General features: G+C 40.6%; 1 protein-coding gene across 2 annotated transcripts in view; it reads right to left on the reverse strand.

Moving 5' to 3' along the window:
- Fmo1 (flavin containing monooxygenase 1) overlaps positions 1–21,553 on the reverse strand; it is a 32,366-nt gene extending 10,813 nt beyond the window's left edge. Inside the window, exons 1-6 of one of the 2 annotated variants that reach the window (XM_028757915.1) lie at positions 21,185–21,514; positions 17,962–18,051; positions 14,214–14,351; positions 4,188–4,376; positions 2,901–3,063; positions 97–239 (exon numbers count right to left, since the gene is read on the reverse strand). In XM_028757915.1, coding sequence (XP_028613748.1) covers positions 97–239; positions 2,901–3,063; positions 4,188–4,376; positions 14,214–14,345 — 627 coding nt within the window. In that variant the 5' untranslated portion in view covers positions 14,346–14,351; positions 17,962–18,051; positions 21,185–21,514. Of the gene's footprint in view, positions 1–96; positions 240–2,900; positions 3,064–4,187; positions 4,377–14,213; positions 14,352–17,961; positions 18,052–21,184 lie in introns of both variants that reach the window. The other variant, XM_028757923.1, reaches the window with a different exon arrangement.
- Between the last annotated feature and the right edge of the window lie 941 nt (positions 21,554–22,494).

A 22,494-nucleotide genomic window follows, 5' to 3' on the forward strand; every position in this document is an offset into this window, starting at 1 on the left:
TTTAGTCTTTTAACATTTGTCATAGTTTCAAACACTGTTTAGCTGAGACATACATGTTAAGATGAAGGTTTCATTAGGTAACATCAAGAGTGGTACCTTTTTTGCTAAGTGGCTGGCCTCCACGGCAATATCTGTGCCAGAATTTCCCATTCCAACTACAAGGACTCGTTTGTCCTTAAATATGTCTGGATGTTTATACTGTCGGCTGTGAAAGTACTGGCCCTTAAAAGTTTGTATACCTATAGAGAAAACAAAACCATGTAAAGAACGTATAAAATCAGTGGGTGGAGCATAAATATTTTTTCACCTGATAACATGATGATTTAGTTATTATTTACATTATATATATGATTTTGTTATTACCAGGATACTCTATTTTGAGAAAACCTAAAGTATGAACATATAACTTCACAAAATGTCATCTGGCAATTATTTCCTTAATCACTTTATCTAATCATGGGCAAAGGGGATCAATGATTTCATTAGACAAACATTTTGTTTTACTTACTAAATGTTTAACTACTAAGCTGAAATACTGTAACATAAGACACACTGCGCAAGTGTGAGGAGTTATCACCATGTCAAGGTTGATGGATGCCAATGGGAAGGTAGTGTTCTGGTTGCCAGGTGATTATTTATGTTGTGCAGCTTTTTGTAAACGGGAACAAGAACAGAGAAGCCAATCACTGATTTTACTCAGCAAACATACCAGGCCTTGTGCTAGATGATACAGAGGAGTGAACTCAATGCACTGCGGACCCTGTTCACAAAGCTTCTTATACAATGAAGATGTTTGCTGGCAGTCCACAGCTCAGGTTGAGTTTGCTGAGTCAGAGCTGGCTTATAGAAAAAAGGGTTGTGTGTGTGTGTGTGTGTGTGTGTGTGTGTGTGTGTCATCAGGGTCACATCTCCTCGACTCGCTAGATAGGCAGTTGTTGCCAAATCCCATTGAGACATCAAATGCAAACAGAAAGCTTTTGAAAAATCCTCTCAAGGATGTTACACAATCAGAAGTCAGAGACTCTGACTTTTGTAGAACAAAGATAAGACAGTTAGATTTTCAGGTTAAGTATGTGTGATTGCAGGAAGTGGTTGTCTTACAAACAGGTGGCTCTGTAGTTCACACTGAATTGTTCAAACGTTAGTAGGAATCCTGGTCAAAACTTAATCAGTGTTAAGATCATTTTGTATTTGGTGCAGATTAGTTTTAAACCAAATTCAAGTATCAACTCTTAACTCAGGTCAGGAATGCCATATAGTTCAGAGACCTTTCAAGGAAAGGACAACTGGGAAGACTCAAAATGGACCATAGAGTTATCTCTAGATCCATAAGTTACCTACCCTGTAATATCTCTGACTCAGGCTGTTTGGGTTACAAATGGACAAAAATGAGAAACCACATGCGTTAGTCTCCTATGGATCAATACCTTCCCTTCTTACCTTACAGGTGGGCAGAGTAAGGATTTACAGTAGGTGAATATGGTTGTGTTACTAAATGCCACAATTTATGTAACTAAAGAAATAAAACTAGTTATTTGGGGGAAATGGAATACTCAATCCAATTGTGATAATTATTATTTTTACAAAGACTCTTGGGAACTCCACCTTTGGAACTGCATTCAGAACCTCTGATAAATAACTTGAATACCTTCGCTGAACTTAAATTTTTGTCATGGTTCACAACCATTCCAAAACAGGGAGGAGATGGTTGTAAGGTATCCATTTGTAGTCAGAATCAATCTTAGAGCACAGAGCCTCTTTGACAATCGCAGAACCAGGGCTTTCAAATTGGTAGTGCCCAATGAGAATGATATCAAGGGCTGCAGGCTTTGGACAGTCCTCTTCACTTGATTGTGTGACACACACATTTGGGTAAAGTAATCTGAGTTCCTCAATTTGTTCGCAGCTCTCCACTCCCAGAGATTTAGAAAGGAGAGGGAAGAGGCCAAAGACCATTAGCTGGTGAGCCACGTGGTTTAGCTTGTGCTTTTCAGGTTGACAGTTCATCTAGTTCAAGCCTAACACAGTGGTTTGCATGCCTCCAGTCTGTTCTATCTTAACCCAGCATGACTACTGATGTGGCTCCAAGGGCAGATCCAGGACCATGTGCATCTCTGAGTTTTGAGTTCTATTATTTTGGCTTTTATGTCGACCGTGATTCCTTCTTGCTCTGGGGCAAATCCAGGCCAACTGGAAGTAGATGAGTTTAGTGTAAGATGGAAGAATCCCTTTAGGCCATGTCTAAATGATCTAAAGAAAAAAAATTTCCTGGTTCTAGCTTTTGAAAGCTTGCTATAGGTAAAATGAACTTTCAAGCCATCAAATTTTCTATTTCTCTGAGTTGATGTACTACTGATGATGTTTGGCATAGAATAACATGAATTATGGTTGCAAATTCCAGGTAAGGAAACTGAAATCTGACAATGTCTTGAGTCTTGTATCCTAAGACTCATTTCCCAGCTGTTCCAGTGCCAGGAAGCTCTCATTTGCCCACTCTGAGGGAGGCAAGCAAGCAAGCAAACAAGCAAGCACAAGTCATGTTTCTCATTCTGTTATTCCAACACTGTTCTTTGTGTCCTTTAAACACAATTTTGGCAATGAGAAGAGGCTGCTGAGGTAAACAACTTGAGTAAGCACCTCACATTTCAGAAGACTAAGTACTGCCTGTCACTGAAGGAGGAACAACGAACCTCAACGAAGCATAAAACTGCTTATCCATTATTCTCATCTGCATTCATAATTTGCTTGAAAGCCAAAAACTGTCTGAGTAGGAAAAGTTCTGCTTGGGAAAAATTGTCACAACGCAATTTTAACTATTTAAATGGACAATCCACAAGAATTCTTCCTGGGACTAACCAGGTATCAGGACAACTCAAAGTAATTTGTAGAAAATTCTATACCTGGAAAGGAATCCAGGGGCAGATGTAGGTTAGTTAGAAAACCAGTGCAGACCATGACAGCATCAAATATGTCTGAGCTTTGTTTCCCTTCATGGACAGTGACCACTTCCCATTGTCCAGAGACATCAAAATCCGGGCGTTTTGTTATACTGCACACTTTGGTCTGAAAAGAATCACAGACATGATTAGCAACCATCAGATTTCTTTTAAGGGCTTGCTGGTTGATACACTAGTGGACATTTTAAAGCATCTAGAACAGAGAGACCAATCATTCTTAATGAAAAGAATCCTATAGTCTTAACCAGGCTACCAAATCAAACAAGATGCATTGGATAGAAGGCTTCTATGTTTGGAAAAGTAAAAGCCAAAGACTATGAGTGATTTGCTTGAATTCTCACTGGAAGTGATAGAACCTTGGGAGCAGTTCAAGGTTCAAATGATCTATTTTTTTGTTGTTTTTATTGAGCACACATATGGAAATGAACATTAAGTTTTGATTTCTTGATTGTGTCCTGGGAATCAAATCCAAGTCTTCATATGTGACATGGTAGGTAGACACTATACTCTAAGTCTCAATATTATAATCCAGGCTTCTGATGAGGCTTGAAAATTATTATTTCTTTTGGATAACCTTGTTTTTCATAGAGAATATCCTGTAACAATCGTTGCTTTAATAGAGACAAAGATTGTATATCATTGTAAACAAAAATGTGATTATAGGTACTTAAGCTCATAAGTCTTAGAGAAAACATTGTTGAAGTATACCCACCTCTAGAGACTGGCTGCTAACCTTATGGCTGGGATTATTTGGGAGTAATCTAAGGTTCAAATAATCATTTGTTTCCCACTGAGTATTAAGTTCTGATTTTTTGATTGTGTGCCAGGGATCAAATCCATATCTTCAAATGTGACATGTTAGTTAAGCACTTGACCTTGACTCTCAAGATGTTTATAAAACTAAATTTATACAGGTCAAACTTAAAAGGAAAAATTACTCACTAACCAAGAGGTGTTGATTTCTCTTTAAAAACAACAACAACAACAACAACAACAACAACAACATTCAAGAAGTTGGGTTTCTTAGGTGCTTTCCATTGGCCTTATTGTTTGGTTTATAACATGAAAAATGTCTCTAGGGCTTCTATGTTTGTATTATCTTGTACAAAGACTTCATTATTCTTACCAGTTTGATAGTTCATCTACAGAACTCAGTGCTGTGCTAGAGAGAGGTAAGAGGAGACATGTAAAAGAAAACTTCCTGACTGCTGATGGATGTCCATAACTTACATTGAAACAAATGCATCTCAGAAGGTTGAACTGGGTTGAATAGAGTTTGAGATATTCCAGGAATAGAGAATTTGGCACAAAGTTTGGGTAGTCTTCTGGAAAAGGAAAATCTGAGTAACAAGACATCTCTTTGCTGCTGTTAGAAACCACCGACTTGTAAAGACTGGCTCTTCCTTCTTCGACATGTTCCTGTAAAAACAGTGCATACTCATGAGCGTACATGCACACACACACACACACACACACACACACACACACACTGGCTATTAACATTTTTGAAGTCTCAAACATTGGTTGAGTTTAAAGTAATCAAGACAATATTAATACCTGTAACTTTTAAAATAGGATTTGCATTTGGGAAATAATCAACACTGGGCCCAGTGAAATCTGCTTGACCACAATCACTGTTTCAGTCATGACATGGCACCAAATAAGTCTGAGACGAACTCACATGCATGCAGCATCACAGCAAAGTATAGAAACAAATAGACCAAATCCTGGACACAGGCTTGGATAAACAAGGGATGATGCTAGGTACTTGGGCTTCATGGGTTACTCTCGGAACAATATGGAGGAACAGAATTTAAATTATGAAGGCTTTGTATAAAAAAAATTAAGGTTTTTGGGTTTTTATAGAAAGTTCATGGTAAACTTTGAAAACATAATTTTGATTCTATTAAAGATGTATCAGAGATTATGGGATTTGAAGATGATGATGGAGAAATTTAGCTTAAGAACCTAAGACACAAATCTTGAGTGCTACTGAAGGCCTGCACAGAGATAACGGCAGTTGGAACTGAAAGAGTCTGCACTTGGAAGACAAGTTGTGCAGGATTCTGAGAGTAATTTGAGTTAGGGAGAAGAAAGGTCAAAGTTTCAAGACTGGACAACTGTGTGAATGGCACTAACCAATTTCCTACCTCAGTTTGGACTCAGTTAGCAGCAGTGATAGATTTCATAACTGCTGAAAGATCAAGTGTTAAGCTTTAGTAATTTTTTGACCATATGTTACCTCTGTCTTTCAGGTTGTATTATGGAGGATTGTATTGATTTCAAAGGAAAATTTCATAGTATTATAATACTATTTGTAGTGCACACACACACATACATACACACACACATACACACAGAGAGAGCGTTTCTTTTTGCAGAAAAATGTCATTTTTGTTCATACAAATAGGTGGAAACATGAACATAAACCTTTCCTATGGATAGGCTCACTCTGTTCCCATAAAGTATATAAATCTACGTATGAACACAATGTATATCAGCCACACATAATAAATTAAATATGATTAAGAATCAATGTTACTGGCCATATCAAGTTGATTGAAACTTGGTATGTGATCCCACACCTGACAGCTTCACTTTAGCTGCCTAAAAGAAGACCTGGATGATAATATCAATAGAACTGCTAATGCCGTAGGGAGAAACATCAGGGTGTCCCACGTGGAGAGAGAACTACATCAACTGATACTGCTGAGAGTGGGAGAGTTAGCACCACTCATTAATTTATTACTCAAGACAAAGCAGAAAGCCACCAGAAATGGGCTTAACAGGTTGTATTTATATACTTAGATATGTATATTATATATGCAACAATAATAAAAAAGGCTATCAATTTGGGAGGGAGTGAAGGAGGACATGGAAAGGGTTGGAGAGAGAGAGAGAAAAGGAGAGAGTGATGTAACTATATTTTAAAAATATAACACCATTTGCTTCACTTTGGATAGCAGTTTTAAAACAGAATACTTTGAACTAATAAGGCATTAAAATCTTCCATCTCAATCAGCATACCGTTGCGCCATCTAAGCAATTAGAAACAGTATGTATTTACATACATTTAGGAAAATCCCTGAAGATGATGGTGAACATGAGCGCTAAGTACAAAGCTGGTTTGATTTACTCCAGACAACAATGAGTGTCCCTGTGAGCTATAGGAATAAGAACAGTCTCTAGGAAGAGCTAAAGTCCTGAAAAAGTCCAGAGCTAAAGTGGAGACAAACTCTCTAGGGGAGAAGCTGTGTTGTCAGCTTCTGGAACACCGGAGACATTTGGGGGATCAATTTGTGTAAGGCCCAAATTCTCTTGTGTTTCTCTGACTTCCGGACACTTCACAACTACATTACTGCTAGTACAAATTTCAGAAATGGTAAATCACTCATGTGTGCACAGGCGCACGTGCGCGCATGCACATATACACACACAGAAATACAGAAAGAGAGACAGAGTGAAAGAGACAGAGAGAGATATAACATCAGTCACACTCTTTAAGGGGGGAATGGGGAGAGATAGCACACTTTGTGAGGATTTTCATAAAAATAGTCCACCAAATTACAGCATTATAATGGTGTGTTTATACATCAGAGAGTAATGAGGGCTCATGGGAACTAAAGAAGCCAAGCTGCCCTGTATTCCATGAATTCTTACTGCAAGTGAACAAACAAGCAAAACTAGAAGGGTTGGGGTGGAGAAGCCCTCTCTTTTGCAAAACTTAGAAAATGCTTGTAAAGGCAGAAAGAGAAGTTTCCAGGAAACACTAAAGCCTATTGTGAAATAATCTATCACAGATGTTAGCCACAGAGAGGCAGCTTAGCCTTTAGGGCAGAATCCAAGGTGAACTCTGCTCCCTTCTCTCTTTCTTCCAATCTGTTGCTTCTCCTGTATAAATGTCAAGACTTGAGTACTGAACACATGTAGAGTGAGCAAGAGTCCATGTTACGTCTCAATGCTATTTATGGGTCTTGGACCACTCCTTTCAGAATTTACCTCAAGGACTCTCCAATTGGTCCCAGTGATTTCCAGACCCTCTGGACCTGTCTCCAGACAACCCTACCCCCACCTGTACCCCCTAGTCCCAAGCAGTGAGAGTAAATCCTGTGTATCTCTTCTAGTTGCCCTGGCACTTGCTGTGGGAGTATATGCCTGCTGAGAATTGGTGGGGTCCTGGTTTAGGGGAATAGTTTAGTTATCATGAAATGAGAAAACAAAGGAAAGGGATTAAGGGGAGATTGTCTTTGGAGAAAGAAACAGAGAAGGAATGGGAGGGTTTAGGGTTCTGGTCCTCTTTGATTTGGCAGCACTGTGGGATCGTCACCACCACCCATTGGGGCACTTAATAGAACTGTGCACAACTCAGGGTTTGCCTGACTTTTGAACTGTGAAACGGTAGAACTATGGTGGTGTGTCTCCACAGCACAGGGGCAGACTGCCTTAGATCCATATTTGAGGTCTTTCTTTTTATTGGGTGAAATATGGAATTTTCTTAAATCCTCTTGGTCTCAGTTTTTCCATCTGTACGGAGGGTCAGTGGTATGCATCCCCCTGGCTAAATGGACATGGCAGTGTCAAAGGTGCCTGAAACAATTCTGTTAAGCTTTTCGTTAAAGTTAACGATTAGCTGTGATATCGGGGAGACACTTCTGGAGAGCTGCTGGCAACAGAAGTGCTCTGGGTCAAAGGTCTTTCTTATCTTATTTTGAGAAAGAACTTAAAGACGGGTGGGTAGGGAAGGAGAGAGAGTCTGAAAGGACTCGGAAGAGGAGAAGAATATGATCAAAATATATTTAAGTCTAAAAATTGTTTCAAATAACAGAAATAATAAAAGCAAAAAGGGGGAAGGGCATTGAACTAAAGAGAGAATTTACAAAAGGGGGAAATACAAATATTCAAGGAATATTTTAAAAAATGGTCATCATCCTTAAGGCATCAGGGAAATGAAAACTAATACAACTTTTAAATCCCATCTGACCTCAGTCAAAATGGCTAAGATTCAAAACAAAGGCAAAACAGACGACAAAAAATGCAGTCATGTATGTGGGGATAAGAGGAACACTTACTGATTGTTGGTGGCAGTGTACACTGGGGCAGACACTATGGAAGTCAGTGTAGGAGGTCCAAAAAAGTCTAGAGATAGATTCAGCACATGATCCAGCTGTACTGACCTTGGGCAAATAACCAAAGGATTCTGGCATCTATATCACTGATGCACGAGTCATAATAGTTAGGAAGTGAAAATGGACAAGATGTTAGTCAAGTGATGAATGGAAAATGAAAATGTGATACATTTACACAACGGAATTCAGTTCTTAAACAAAACTATGGCGTTCACAGCTAAATGGGTGGAGCTGGAAACACTTATCCTGAGGTAACCCAGACTCAGAAAGACATATGTTGTGTTTTTCCCTCCTGTTTTTAGATGTTTGTTTTAAATCTTCAAATGTACATATTTCATTAGGAAATTAGTCAGGACATTAGAAAGGAAATTAGTACGGAACCATGGTGGTATGGTTTTCAAGAGAGGTAAATTGAACACAGTGGTATAAAGGGTTAAAGAGGGATAATGGAACAGGATGGGTTAAGTAGGGTTTAGAATATGTAGGAAGGGAGAGCTGGAAATAGAGATGGATAATGTTAAAGACCTTTCAAAAACAGTCGTACAGTAGTTTCCACCTACTACTGTAAAAGCTTTCTAAAATCCATACATATAGACACATAAGAAGAGTTAGCCTATAATGAGGGGATAACGCCCCTACTCCACACCACAGACTTACCAACTCCCCCTCAAAACAAAACAAAAATATCCCCACCAACAACAAAAAAACCAAAACCAAAACCAAAAAATCCCAGTGCCAGAAGTGGACTATCTCTTTTGAACTTTTTTTTCCCATTGTGGACATAGAGACCCACAAACATTACTGTCATTGACAGTTACTTTTGTTTTCCCTCCAGAACTTGACAGTAAGATTCCATTGATGAAAACACCACATACTTGAGTCACAGAATATAGAGAAATCAAACTGATACTGACCTAGAAGCTTCTTCCCTCTGGGCTGGATTTCACAGTGCTGGAAGGTACTATGCATACTACTGGCGGAGAAAAGTAATCCTAAGTCTTACCCAGCTATGAACCAGTGTGAGCTACAGTAATGGCTGGACTAGAAAGATGTGCCTATGTGTAATAGTGGTATGAACACCATGGAGGTAACCACCACTTTCTGGTTGTGTTTAAGTAATTGGTACCTTATAGGGCCAAGGACCAGTCCTAAAGACTAAGGAATGCTTACACCTCAATGGTAGATCTATAACACAACCGCCTACTCTGGGTTCTCAGGGATTATTGTGGAAAAAAGAGTGGAAATACTGTAAAAGCCAGGAGTAGTGTTTTCAAGGCACAAAAAGGCAGTTACATTTATGAACTCAAAGGTGTCATGACAATATGTGCAAAACCTATGCAGGCTCAGGCCAGAAAAGTCCCAGCATCGACAGAAAAGGTGAACATAAAGTTCAGTCCCCAGGAGAGGAGCTACTGGGAGACAGGAGAATGGAGAGGGGAGAGGGGAGAGAGTCAGTTTTTTAATTTTTAAAGGTATAGCCCCCTGGTATATTGACCACAGTCCTGTAGAAGGTCACACATTCAAGAGTATATAGACAGTACAAATTTGACTTGATTTGCAAAAGAGAGAGAGAGAAGATAAGTGTGTGTAGGAGAGGGGGAGTAGATTAGGAAGGAGCTGGAGGAGAGGGAGAAGATGATTAAAATATGTTGCACGAAATACTTAAAGTATAATAAAAATGAGAGAAAAAACCCAAAAGGTACAAGCTAAAAATATAAAGAAATTTTTTTGTAATCATATTTTAATTAATTCTTTGAGAATTTGATACCTTTGTTTTATATTATTTTTAAAAAATTTAATTAAGTATAATTATATCACAAAAAAGAAAAAAAAAGATGTATTAAAATTCCTAGCTAGAGGGGCAGGAGACGGAGCTCAGCCGGTAGACTGCTTTCCTAGCATGCATAAAGCCTTGCGTTTGTTCTCCATGGCATAAAACTGGACCTGTTAGCAGTCTGTAATTCCAGCATTTGGGAGGTAGAGTCAGGGGGAATCAGAAATTGAAGGTTATCCTTGGTTATGTATTGAGTTGAAAACTAGCCTGGGTAATAGACATTCTGCCTGAAAACAGCAATAACAACACAACAAACAAACAAAAAAATCTGCTGAAATGTTTCCTAACTAAAAGCTTTTCTCCTTATGCATATATCTGTTCATTAAGAAAGAAAATTTTCTCCTTGTTTCCTTTGTGCTAGGATATCCAGAGGGCTTAGGATGTAAGCTTAGTGAAAGAATGCACGACTAGCATGTACTAGGTCCTGGGTTCAATCCTGAGAGACAGAGGGGGGTGAGGGGAATTAGGAGGGTGGGAGGGACAGAGAGAGACAGAGAGAGAGACAGAGAGAGAGAGAGAGACAGAGAGAGACAGAGAGAGAGACACAGAGAGAGAGAGACAGAGAGAGACAGAGAGACAGAAAGAGAGAGACAGGAGACACAGAGAGACAGAGAAAGAGAAAGAGGGAGACAGAGAAAGAGGGGCATCATCATATCACACACTGCTTCTTCATGAGAGTCACCCTCCCTGAAAGACAAGGGCCAGCTCTTGGGTGTGTGGAGGAGAGCTGTAGACATCTTTGAGGAAATCTGTTATAGTCAAGAATCTAAGGTGTATGAAGAGAGGGGTCTGCCTAGTGTACTCCACCATGGATAACAGAAACTCAATAAATATCATTAGAATACATGAATAAAAGGAAACCCACCAAGACTATTGAAGTTTTAGAACTAAGACTTTTAAAAGAACACTGTAGGGGCCAGAGAGATGGCAGCACACAAGCTTGGTGACCTGAGTCTGATCCCTGGGACCCACATAAAGGTGAGAGAACTGATTCCAAAAAGGCATGCTCTGACCTTCACACATGTGCTGTGGCGTGCCTGTGCCCACGCTTACACATGCCACATGCTTGCACACACACTAGTACTTTAAAATTATTTTTTTAAAGGTTAAGTTAACCCAGTTTAGGGAAGCGACAGATGAAGAATGATCTCTTTTTATACTCCAACTTTCCTCTTACTGAGAACAAAAACGGAGGGAAATAAAAGTGTAGGCTATCAATAAATGTTGGCTGAATGAAAGGATGTATGTGAAGATCTTTATATACCCACAGAAGGGCATCATCCTTTGGTTGGTGTAAGCCCTGAAATCTGTCTCAGGGTGTGGAGGAGGAAGCAGGATATGTGTCAGTCAGTACTGTTAATCCTCTTCAGACAATGCTGATGTGGTTTTACTTAAAGATTACGTCCCATGTTCCCTTCCTGCTGTCAAATTCTATAAAAGCAATATTCACTGTTACTGGCAAGACAAACCTTCAGCTTCTTTTCTTTCAACTATTTTATTGTTTTTGGAGACAGGGTCCTAGGTAGCCTGACTATGTAGCCGAAGATGACTTTGAATTTCCTTCTGATCCTCCTACCTCTACCTCCTGAGTGTGGAATTCACTGGACTGGACTACTATGCTGGGTTCTGGGGGATCCAACCCATGGCTTCATGTGTTCTGTCATCTAGCAACTGAGTTCCAACCTTCACTGTCAACTATTATTTTACAGCTGAGACCATTAACCAACAGTACTACTGTTGTGAGCTCTTCCTCCATCTTGGTTGGCTGAAAAGGTTCACTGTGACAAAAGTGTTCCATACACTTGGTCTCTGTTCACTTGAGTGGCAGTCAGAAGGGGTCTTTATCAGTGTGTGTGTGTGTATGCATGTGTATGTGTGTGTGTGTGTGTGTATTAGTAACTTCCATCCTCTCCCCCTGCTTCAGTTTATGATGTCCTTACTTTCCCCACTGAAAACTTTGTCTTCTGTGTTAGCTCGGAGGACTAGAGTCATAGTCCTGGTAGTGGTCAATTAAATAAACTAGTTCATAATCTCTATAAGAATCATGCCCTCTTTCTATTTGGAAATGGAATTCCAAAGAATTCTTAGTTCTTGACTTTGAATGGGGGTACCTTACCTGTGTGCCACCTCCTGTGTGTCCTCTGTTGTGTGCTCCCTTTACTGTGCTCCCTCTCCTGTGTGCCCTCTTCTTATGCTCCCTCTCCCTTTCCTCCAGTCTTTGGGGAAGAATATCTCTTACCTCTTTGTCTTCCTAGGATTAACCCCCCTTTCTTGGGCCCACAATCCCACTCGCCATATTTTCTGTAAGGATAGTGTCTCAGTTTGGACTTGCATATTCAATCACGTCCTGCCATCTAGGGACTTTCAGTTTTCGGATATAGTCATCTTTGGGTCTTTCTGTCATGCATATATTCAAATAGAACAACAGCAGCAGCTGCAGCAGCACCAACAAAGAATTTTCTAAACTTTGCTTTTCTGCTTTGCTATTAAAGTTGCCCAGACATTCAACTGCTTGCTTTCCTTCTGTCACTCAGACACATTGCATGCATCAATAAATAATCTTTATATTTTCTGAGCATGCTCTCTTCTGTTTCTTGGACCCTTCTAACACCCACCATGGGTCCATTTTACATAGCCTTTCTGGTTTCCCAGCAGTGGCTGTAACCTTGTCCTCATTTCCACACCTGTAGGGCTGTTTGTGACTTGTAAGATCATTAGCCTTTCTTCTGCCAATAGCTCTCCAGAGAAGAGGTGAATCCTTCTCATCTCTGTGTCCCCCACAGTGCTCTTTGTGCAGCTGTTTGATCTGCTCACAAGAGCTGGGCACAACTGGATGGAGACGAATTTCTCTTGAAGTTTACATAAATGAATTTTAGGGTTAATAGTTACATGACTGTGACCCCAGTGAGCATTTTTGTCTAGTATCTCAAGAAGCTAAGTACAGCTTTTGACCTTTGTACTCACTTTTTGTTTTGACTGAAATTTATTTTAGCCAAATAACGGAATTTAATGCAACATTTTTTTTTTTCTGTGCCAGTTCTCAACCTTGGCTGATCAGATGTACTCATCTGGCATACTGAGGCTCACTGTAGAAAGGCCAATGGTTTGATTAATAATGCCTGCAACGAATGTGGAAAAGGAGTTTTAGCACATGCAAGAGTTCTGCCATCCTGTCAGAACAGATGCAGTTTGAATCAGGAGGACAGGTGAGCTCCTTTATCAGATCCCTGTGGAAATTTTCTCTACATCGAAGAGATGTGTCTGGTAGTCGAGCACATTAACATACACATTTTTATGTGAGCCACGCCTGACTGCACTGGAAGACTGCCTGAACAGGCAACAGTGGCTTCTCTGAAGTTTTGTTCTCTAGTTTAGAAAAAAAAAATTACTTTATTTCAGTTCCAAGTTCCCGGCTTCTATAAACGGGGATTGTTTCCCAGGGGTTCTGAGGCCCGGCTGTCTGACACTTGCTCCATTCCTCAGCTCCTGACAGCTTGCCTAAAGTTCATGGGAAATCTTTTCTCCTAGAAGCTGTGGAGAGTTAAACACCCCTTACCCCCCAAAAAAACAAAACACAAAAACTCTTTCCCGGCTGAGTGCTGGAGCCCAAAGAATACTTTCCTCTTTTGGCTTTGGGGTTTCATTGGCATGCACCAGGACTGCTGTGATTCCCCACCAGGGCTCCTGGCCAGCCAAGGGTGGGCTTTTCAGACCCTGGATCAGTTCACAACATTGCCCAACTGAGATTCTGGAGGCTTACATCTTTTACTCCCCACCCCCACCCCCACCCCCAAACTCACATTCTCTACTACTGCTTGTACACGGTGTGGACGACCTTTGTTCAGGCAGCAGGATCTTGGGTTATGTATGAGACTCCCGCTGCTTTACCGAACCCGGTCAGCTGAAGCAGGGCCGGGAAACTATGTGACTAGAGGCAGCACAGTTTTGTGAGTAGAGGTTCAAATTCTCACTACAGCCTCTGTTCTTTGCAGATTCCCGCTCTGAGTCCTGCACCCTTACCCTGTGCTATCCTGGTCAGACCCAGGCATTGATTTTTCCTCTCTGCTTTGTGAGGTTCTCTGGGGTTATTTCTTCCTCTTCTTAGACAGTTATAAGGCTGTTGGAACCTCCCTCTAGAGTTCAGTCCCTGTTTCTTTTTACTTTTCTGGGGGCTTTTTTTTAACCTTTTTACAATTCTGGGGTCTCCCTAAAGTAGGTCTCCACTCGGCAGACCTTTCCAATCTTTTCAAGGCTCTTTCCAGTAGAAAGATAAAAGTATGGGAATCACCTACTTACCGTGAATCTCCAAAGTCCCCCCAGGTCACAGCTCCTCTCGAAGCAGGTGGGCTCCAGTCCCTCTTCCAGGCAGCACTTGATGGAGGCCAGGCCACTGACCCCAGCTCCCACAATTGCGACTCTCTTCACCATGATTCTCTGCAGAGGGAAAACCAAGAGCAGCGTCTTATTCACAAAAGCCCCACCCGAGCCTTGGCTACTCAACAAACCAGGATAAGAATTTAGGAGATTAAGAGATTTCCTCAGTTTGTGTCCTCTGTAGACTATCTGTGGTGTGTCAGTGTGAGAAAGAAAATGTACAGGTCATTGGGTTAACCCCTGAGCTGGGCTATGACCCCACCCCTTGGCCGGAGCTGGCTCTCTGTTCACTCACTTGTGGTCTTTAACGCAATTGTAGCTTCTGGCAGAGTGGCTGAAACCAGACCCTTCTGGTGGTGGGCAGAGTCTTGCATTCTGAACTGGCTTGTCTCCATCCTCCAGGCTCCAACCCCAGAACAGGCTGGAGCAGCAGACAGGAGAGGGTGGCCTTGGAAAACACACACAAACACACACACACACACACAAACCTCTCTCTCTCTCTCTCTCTCTCTCTCTCTCTCTCTCTCTCTCTCTCTCTCTCTCTCCTTCTTTCTCTATCTCTTAAAAAAAATCACATTAAGGACACTCGGATTGGTGGTTTGGGACATCCCAGAAAACTACACAGCAGCTGGTAGGGTGGGGTTATTAGCCAAGACACTTGTGGTCACCACAGGTGCTACGGCACTGCCTTCTGGGTTCTGTCCTGGCATCCGGCCAAGGCCACAACAGTGCTACTGGAATATAATTCACAAGTAGTCACCAATGGAAGAGACGAGGTGGCTGCCAGGGAGGACTTAGAGTGGAAGGGTGGACAGAGGAGATGTTTCTCCTCTTTCAGTCTGATGCGGTTCACCTCTGTGCGCACATGGCACAGTCCGAATGGGTGTAGGGCTTTCAGGGTTTTCTGGCCATGTGTTAATACCGTGGGTTTGTAAGAACACCATGAGGCAACAGCACATTTGGATAAATGACCAACTGTATCAGTTAAAACTGTATGATCTGAATTATTTAGTTCCTATGGGCATTGTGAAAATGGAGAAAGTCTTGTAGCTTCTTTGTAGTGTGTTCTGAGGATCAAATGAATTAACGTGTGTCAAGTATCTTAATAGATACTGGTAATTATCGTAAATGCTCAATAGTGTAAGCTATTCCCAAAGTTGGTTTCTTCTTTTCTGTAATTTCTCTGAATTTCTCATCAAGAACATACACATTCAGCACAACACACTAAATAAACTATTAGATGTTCTTTCTCAATATGTTTCTGACATAACTTTATCTCTTTAAGTCTCTCTCTCTCTCTCTCAATTATTTTTTTTTTGAGACAGAGTCTCACAAAGCCAGACTGGTCTCAAACTCACTATGTAGCCAAGGGTGACCTTGAACTTCTCATCCTTCTCCCTTTATCATCAGGAGCGCTGGGCTTGCAGGCATCTGCCACGATATCCTGTTTTTGTGGTCCTGAGCTTCATGAATCCTAGGCATGGACTGTATCACACGAGCCCTATCCCTCAACTACAAGGATGTACACAGTACACAGTGCTGACATTTTCCTGAACATTTTCTATTTTATTGTTTCCCACATAAACGGTTCACAGAGTTGAGCATGTGTTATTTGTATTTTTAGGATTGGAAACCCAAGAGAAGCAGTTTGGCCATGGGGGCTCAGGCTGTTTTACTCTCTGCTGTGTGCTCCTTCTAGGGAGGCTCTGAGGATATGGTGTAATGAATACAGAACTGTTTTTATTTTATTCTTATTATTAATTAGGAGTTTATTATATATTTACAAATTATATTTTAAAATATATTTATATAGAAACACATTTGTATATTATATCTCCCTATAAAACATTATATATTTATATATTATACATGCATACATTATGTATATTATATATTAATTATATATTTATTATTTTATCTATTTATTTATTTAAAATTTAATTTTGTTTTGTACTCTTTCACTTTACATTCAGCTCATTGACCCCCTTCTGGTCACCCTCTCACTCAATCCTTCCCTCATCCCTCCAACCCCCATCCACTTCTCCTTTGAGCTGGTGGGGGTCTTCTGGTTACTCCCCAGCACTTGAATTCTCTGTGCAAGGTTAGGTGCTTCCTCTCCCACTGAGGCCAGACAAGGCAGCCCAGCTAGAAGAACATATCCTGTGTACAGGCAACAGCTTTTGGGATAGCCCCCACTCCAGTTGTTTGGGACCCACATGAAGACCAAGCTTCACATCTGTTACACATGTGCAGGGAGCCCTAGGTCCAGTCTGTGTATGTTCTTTCATTTTTAAATTTTATCTGGGAATTGAATAATTTAAAGGTGGGGTAGAAGCCCATGATTGAGATTAAATATATTCTATAACAGAACTGTCTTCTTGAATCAGAAGTTCCCCTTTTCAGGTGTCTGCGAAGGGGTTGAAAGATAGGTTACTTTCTACAGCGACTAGCTATACATTGCCAGGGAAGTCTAGAAGATTCCTTTCAGAAGAGGCAAGTGTTAGACCCAAACGGGTACTATAGAATGTCACACTTACATATTCCCTCTTTCTGGATCCCAGAGGAGTCCCTTGACCCTACATTTAGAGAGAGAGAGAGAGCTGGAGCTTAGGTGCTGGGTCAAGATGCATCTGTTTTGAGTCCTTGCTCTATTAGGAATCAGTGTGGTGACATGGGAGAACTGCTTATCTCCTTGGGTTCCAGTTTCCTCATTGTGACACAGGATATAATGTTGTTTACTTACCAGACATTCAATGAAGAATAACTACTTTTAAAAAAAAAAATAAAAGAAAAACAACAACCAGACCCTGGGGGTGGTGGTGAGGGGGAAGAGGACATTGCATATAAACGTATAAACGTTGACATTGAAAGCCGTGTGCAGAAGCATGCTGCCCCTGGAGAGAGTGTTAGCATACTGCCCCTGGAGAGGGTGTTAGCAGGGCATCCAGAAGCAGTGCAGGCTACTTTGTACTCTGGAAAGGTGAGGATCCTTTTCTAATAGCTGGGTTAAGAAAGAGAGGGAGGTAATTCCCCTGTGGCTTTGCTGAAACTAGAGAGGAGGTCAGCAGGGTGAGTGTGGCTGTCTCAGAGAAAGCTAATTAGTAGGGGCTGGCCCTTCCTCAGTTACCCAGAGAAGAACGTGCATTCAGACAGCAGAGACCAGTATCCTGGCCTGGAGTGCTGTTGTTTCAGGAATAGGCTTGCTGAAGGTAGGAAATAAGAACATATGTATCCTATTGTTAATAGAAGAAGAGGGAGGAAGTCACGCAGTAGTTCTGCAGTGAGGCTAGCAATGGAGCCTTGAGACAAGGAACTAAAGTGTCCCAGGTTCACTTTGCAAAAGAGCACATTACTTGGACTCTCACTTGACTCTTACTTGGAGAGTCTGATACAGTAACAAAAATACTTGCTTTTCCCTCACAGAGAAAAGAATTAGGACCAGGACTAGTGGTGCAACTGCAAAGATCTACTATAAAAACATTCACTAATATTTCGAGTTCTGAGATCGGCTTTACCTAAGCCCTAGGTGGAGTTCAGATCACAAACTTTTGGAGACAGTCTCAGTAAGAGATTAATAGTTCATGTAGAGAGTGAAATCAGATGCCCTCAAGGATCCTAAGTGTAGACTCTGGAGGTCATTCTCTGGTTCATTCAGACAGCAAACACTCACCGAGTGGCTTCTTTGTTGACAACACTGGCAAGTTAGGTTTTTACTGAACCTTTGTTTAAAGCAGTGATCAGTTTGGTGGGAAAGTCAATCTTGAAAAGCAAGAATTTCAATTATTTTTGTTTACACACCAGGATATTTTATCTCTAAATTATAGTAAGAGCTGGAAAGAGGAAATGTTAATGTTGATGTTGGGGTGACAGGAAATTGACAGCAGGCATGATGGTTGCTTTAAGTTTTGAGGGGTCACTAGGATTTCAGTAGTCAGAGGAGGTGAGGCAACAGGCTCCAGAGTCAGGGAATAGCTCCAGGATGACAATGGCTCCATGAGGCATTTGTAGCTGTCTGACTACACGGTGAGCTGAACTCTCTCTTTATTCCTAGGGACACTACAGAGTGCACCCAAAGAGACACACGACATTTTGTTATTGATTAAGTTGATCATATCTGTGGGTCTTCTTCCTACACAAGGCCATGCTTCCCCAAAGTAGGATGTTTTCTTTGATGTGTGTGTATTCTTAGTATGATGTTTGTGCTATAATAGTGTTGAATAAATATTTGGTAATGGGTTGATTTCTTGTTGGGTAGAATGAATCCATCATCTTGCATGCTTTTCAATAAAAAATAAACTAACAGAGCAAATATGTATTGGAAGTTAATATCCTGAGTCATAGCTTACAAACACTATTTATCAATTATGCCATATGTGAAACACCTCCCTCCACCAGTCTGTCACTGTAACCCTGTGTAAACCAGACTTACTCAGCCACTTCTGAGGAGTCCTTGGGGGCTTTGTTTCAGTATGTAGGATATGGCAAGTTAGAGACATGGGTTTGAATTTCAGTGCTGAATAATTATCAGTAGAGCCGATAATTTAATATGTCTGTATCTGCATTTCCTCTTCCCTAATATGAAGATAGAAGTATACCCAACCTCAGGTATTGCATGACTCACTCTGTCAATGTTCAAGTGGCACTGAAAGTAGCTCTTGGGCTATGCCAGGCCCCGAAAGTAACTGGTGTCAAATATGCCTGTTGCCACATGCCTGTAATTCCTGCACTTGTGAGGTGACTAAGACAGTTTGTTAATGGATATAGTTTGTTAATGTTACTAATTATTGTGGAGTTATTTTACATCTTGATGCAAAATTAGCATTTAAAATAGTATTACTTTTTAGAACTTTCAAAAAAAGACCAATTATTATTTGGAAGTTTTAAAAGGAAAATTATTATTGTTATGAAGACAGCATTGTCAAGGTTAAGTGAGCATGAAAGACATCAAGTCATACGTCAAGAAACCAGGGTGAGCTTGCTAAGGTTGGTGTTACAGAGAGAATAGAGATTTAACAAAGATAATAAAACAGTTAAACCACACTGATTTCCAAATGAGCTGGGAAATCACACTTAGTTGCACAGAAGTTGCGAGTGTTTACCCACAGGGTCAGAAGTGACTATGTTTTACTATAGATTTTGTACTGTCTCTTTCACCTCAAGGAAGGAAAACACAAATAACTAATTAAACAAGGTCAGATTGAACATGTCCCTCCATTATTGAGATAATATGTGGGCTTGGGAGTCTCATTCCCAAAGACAGAGGAGCCTCGAGTTATTTAAGAGTGTCAGAGAACACAGTGATATTCAGTGTTTTGAACTTTAGTTTATGATATCTCAGATGTAATTTTTTATTGGTTATTTATTTACATTTCAAATGTTATCCCCCTTCCCAGTTTCCCCTCTGAAACTCCCCTTCTAATCTCCCTCCCCCTGCTTCTATGAGGGTGTTCCCCCAACACTCCCACCTCACCACCCCAGTCTTAGACAGGGTCTCACTCTATCTCAGACCGGTCTGGACTCAGTGTAACCCAGGCTGGCCTTGAGCTTCTGCCTATTCCCCAGGTCAACCTCTAGAGTACTGGGGTACTGTCATGAGCCTGGAGCATGTCACACACACAGTTTTAACATGAGACAGGGCTGTGTTCTATTCAATACCCCCACCACCTCCCATGCAGCTTTGTGAAGCAGGGAACAGCTTCTATGATAAAAAGTAGGAAAGTGGACATGGAACAACAAATGAGAAGAACATATCTTAGCTGATTCTAAGATCTGAGAATTTGCAGTGCTCAGCGGCCCCATAGATCCACACTGAATGTGATTACGAGTGAAATAAAAATGACTTTTCTTTCAATTTCTTTATTATTAGTACAACCAACTACAATGGTTAGAATATAAGCACAGAGTTGTTTGGGCTTGAACTTAACAAGAGGAACTTTGTCCTGGGGTTACTGTGACGGGATTGCTGACATGCAAAGCATCACTTTAAACCTGGGATGTTTGGGAACCTCCAAGCAAAGTCTTCTTTCGAGTATGTTTTAAATTGACTTGGAGATCTTATCAAATTTATCAGGAAATTATCCTGTATCTGAGCTCAGCACTGGATCAGTTATCCAGTGTGACCCACTTCCATATTTACTAGGAAGTAATCTTTATCTATGGAGGCAGATACCCACACATTCTTCTTTAGTGTACAAATACCTCAGAGTGCTGACAGGCACAGACTGTCCAATAAGAGCATATCCCTAAACGGGTTGTGTCAGTTCAAGCATTATCTGTTGTAGTAGATTCAGACGAATAATCAGGGTGGGCGAAGGCACCCATAGCTGCTTAACCTTGAGCCAAAGCTGGTGAGACCTGGGTTGGAACAAGAGTATGTTCTGGGATTTATAGCCTCTTAACAGCAGACACTTAATTTCTCAAGCCTAATCCTAACTCAGCCACCACATAATACAAACTCCGCCTCTTATAAGACTATAACAAGTTCCCTAAGAGATCAGACTCTAAGACTCTAAGAAAACAACTGGACATTGAGACCCACTTTTCCTGTGCTTGTGTAAAATATACAGAATGAAACTGTGTAAAAGTGACTCTCAAGCCCTTGACCTTGATACTTGTGGATTTAGGATTAGCAGATAAGATCTGTAAGTAGCACAAAAACTAGGAAAATTTAATCCTAGGCACAGAATAGAGCAGGAAACACAGCAACAGAAAATTGATGATATGTAAACCTAAGTTAGTCAACTTTCTAGAATGGCTTGCTTTTTTGTTTCAGTTAATGTAATAGATCAATATTTGGTTAAAAAAAAAAAAAAAAACCTTCCAAACCATTAACTCACGCCATCCTAGAGGCTGCTGAGGGAGGCACTTAATAAGTTCATCCATAGAAGACTTACCAATAGACATAGACGTTTAGTAATCTGACTTTATGTTCCCGTGACAAGGTCTCAAGCTTTGTTCCTTATTTTGGAGCAAGGGATGGTCTCAAAATTCCTCCAGAGTCACTCGAGAAGGGAACTGTGTTCTGCTGAGACGATTCCTCTCTGATGTACAATAAGAAAAACAGGAAAACCTCAGCTCTGCCTTCTTCATCCAGAGGATTGGAGATTTTTATCAGGTTATGGGCTATAAGTAGCTGTGATTGCTCATTCCAATGGCACTGACACGATTAGGATTCCAAAGCTAGTTAAAATCAGAAGAGTCAATGTGAGCCAGTGTTTTGGACTTCCCTGGACACAGGATGAGTCTGGTCTAAGAGATAAGAAATGTTACGAAAAATTTGTAACCCAAGGTTAGCTGTTGTTTGTATTTTCAATTGATTAATTGTAGCAGCGGTATACTGAGAGACAGACTGCCTGGTGATACGTACTTAAAACTCATCCTTCTGTTCGCAAAGTATAAATTAAATTGAGTACTTACTTATAATGACATCCTTCATTTCACTCTTCCCAGGGATAAAGCTAAGATTAACAGCTGCTACATAAAATCACGATCATATTAACAGCTGCTACATCAAATCTGCATTTTAAGACTTTTGCTCCATTTCTCATTTAGAGAAAATTATTATTTTAAAATACACACATCACTCACATTATTAAACACATTCTTAAAAGCTTCTTTAAGTGTAGATGATTGTCCAGGTGCTTGGGAATTACAAGACAGACGTGTGAGGTGGACATGGCCTTTGAAGTCACAAGTCCTGGGTCCTAATGGGCTCACCAGCTCTATTATCAAAGTTATCTTTGAAAGAAATGTATAATTTCACTCAGCTCCAGCTTCCTCAATTTAAAATATGTCATTAATGGCTGCCTCAAATAGTTATTGTGGAATTAGATGAGGTAATCTATGTGAGAAGGTCACGTGCATAGAAACTCCGGTGCCTGATGGTGTTGATGGTGTTATGCATTGCCCAACTAATAATTTATCATTGATTCTCAATATTGAAGAGAATCCTACAGGCACCAAGAGAAAACTCCAAGAGACACTGGTGGACTGAGGCAGTGAAAGGCTCTTGGCAGGCTGACTCTTTTCTTAACTCTTTCAGCAAAGCCTCTAACTCTGCTTCTGGAGGATGCTATGCAACATCTAATATTCTGCTTATTTACTGGGTTCAGCTCTGACCTTCATGACTCATTAAATACTTGGCAAGGCAACAACATTGCTAGCTGTTAGTTGTTAGTTCAAGTTATCCTCCCATAGCTCTGAA

The sequence above is a fragment of the Grammomys surdaster genome, unplaced genomic scaffold (genome assembly GCF_004785775.1).
Source record: "Grammomys surdaster isolate TR1022 unplaced genomic scaffold, NIH_TR_1.0 130, whole genome shotgun sequence".
Taxonomy (NCBI): Eukaryota; Metazoa; Chordata; class Mammalia; order Rodentia; family Muridae; genus Grammomys; species Grammomys surdaster.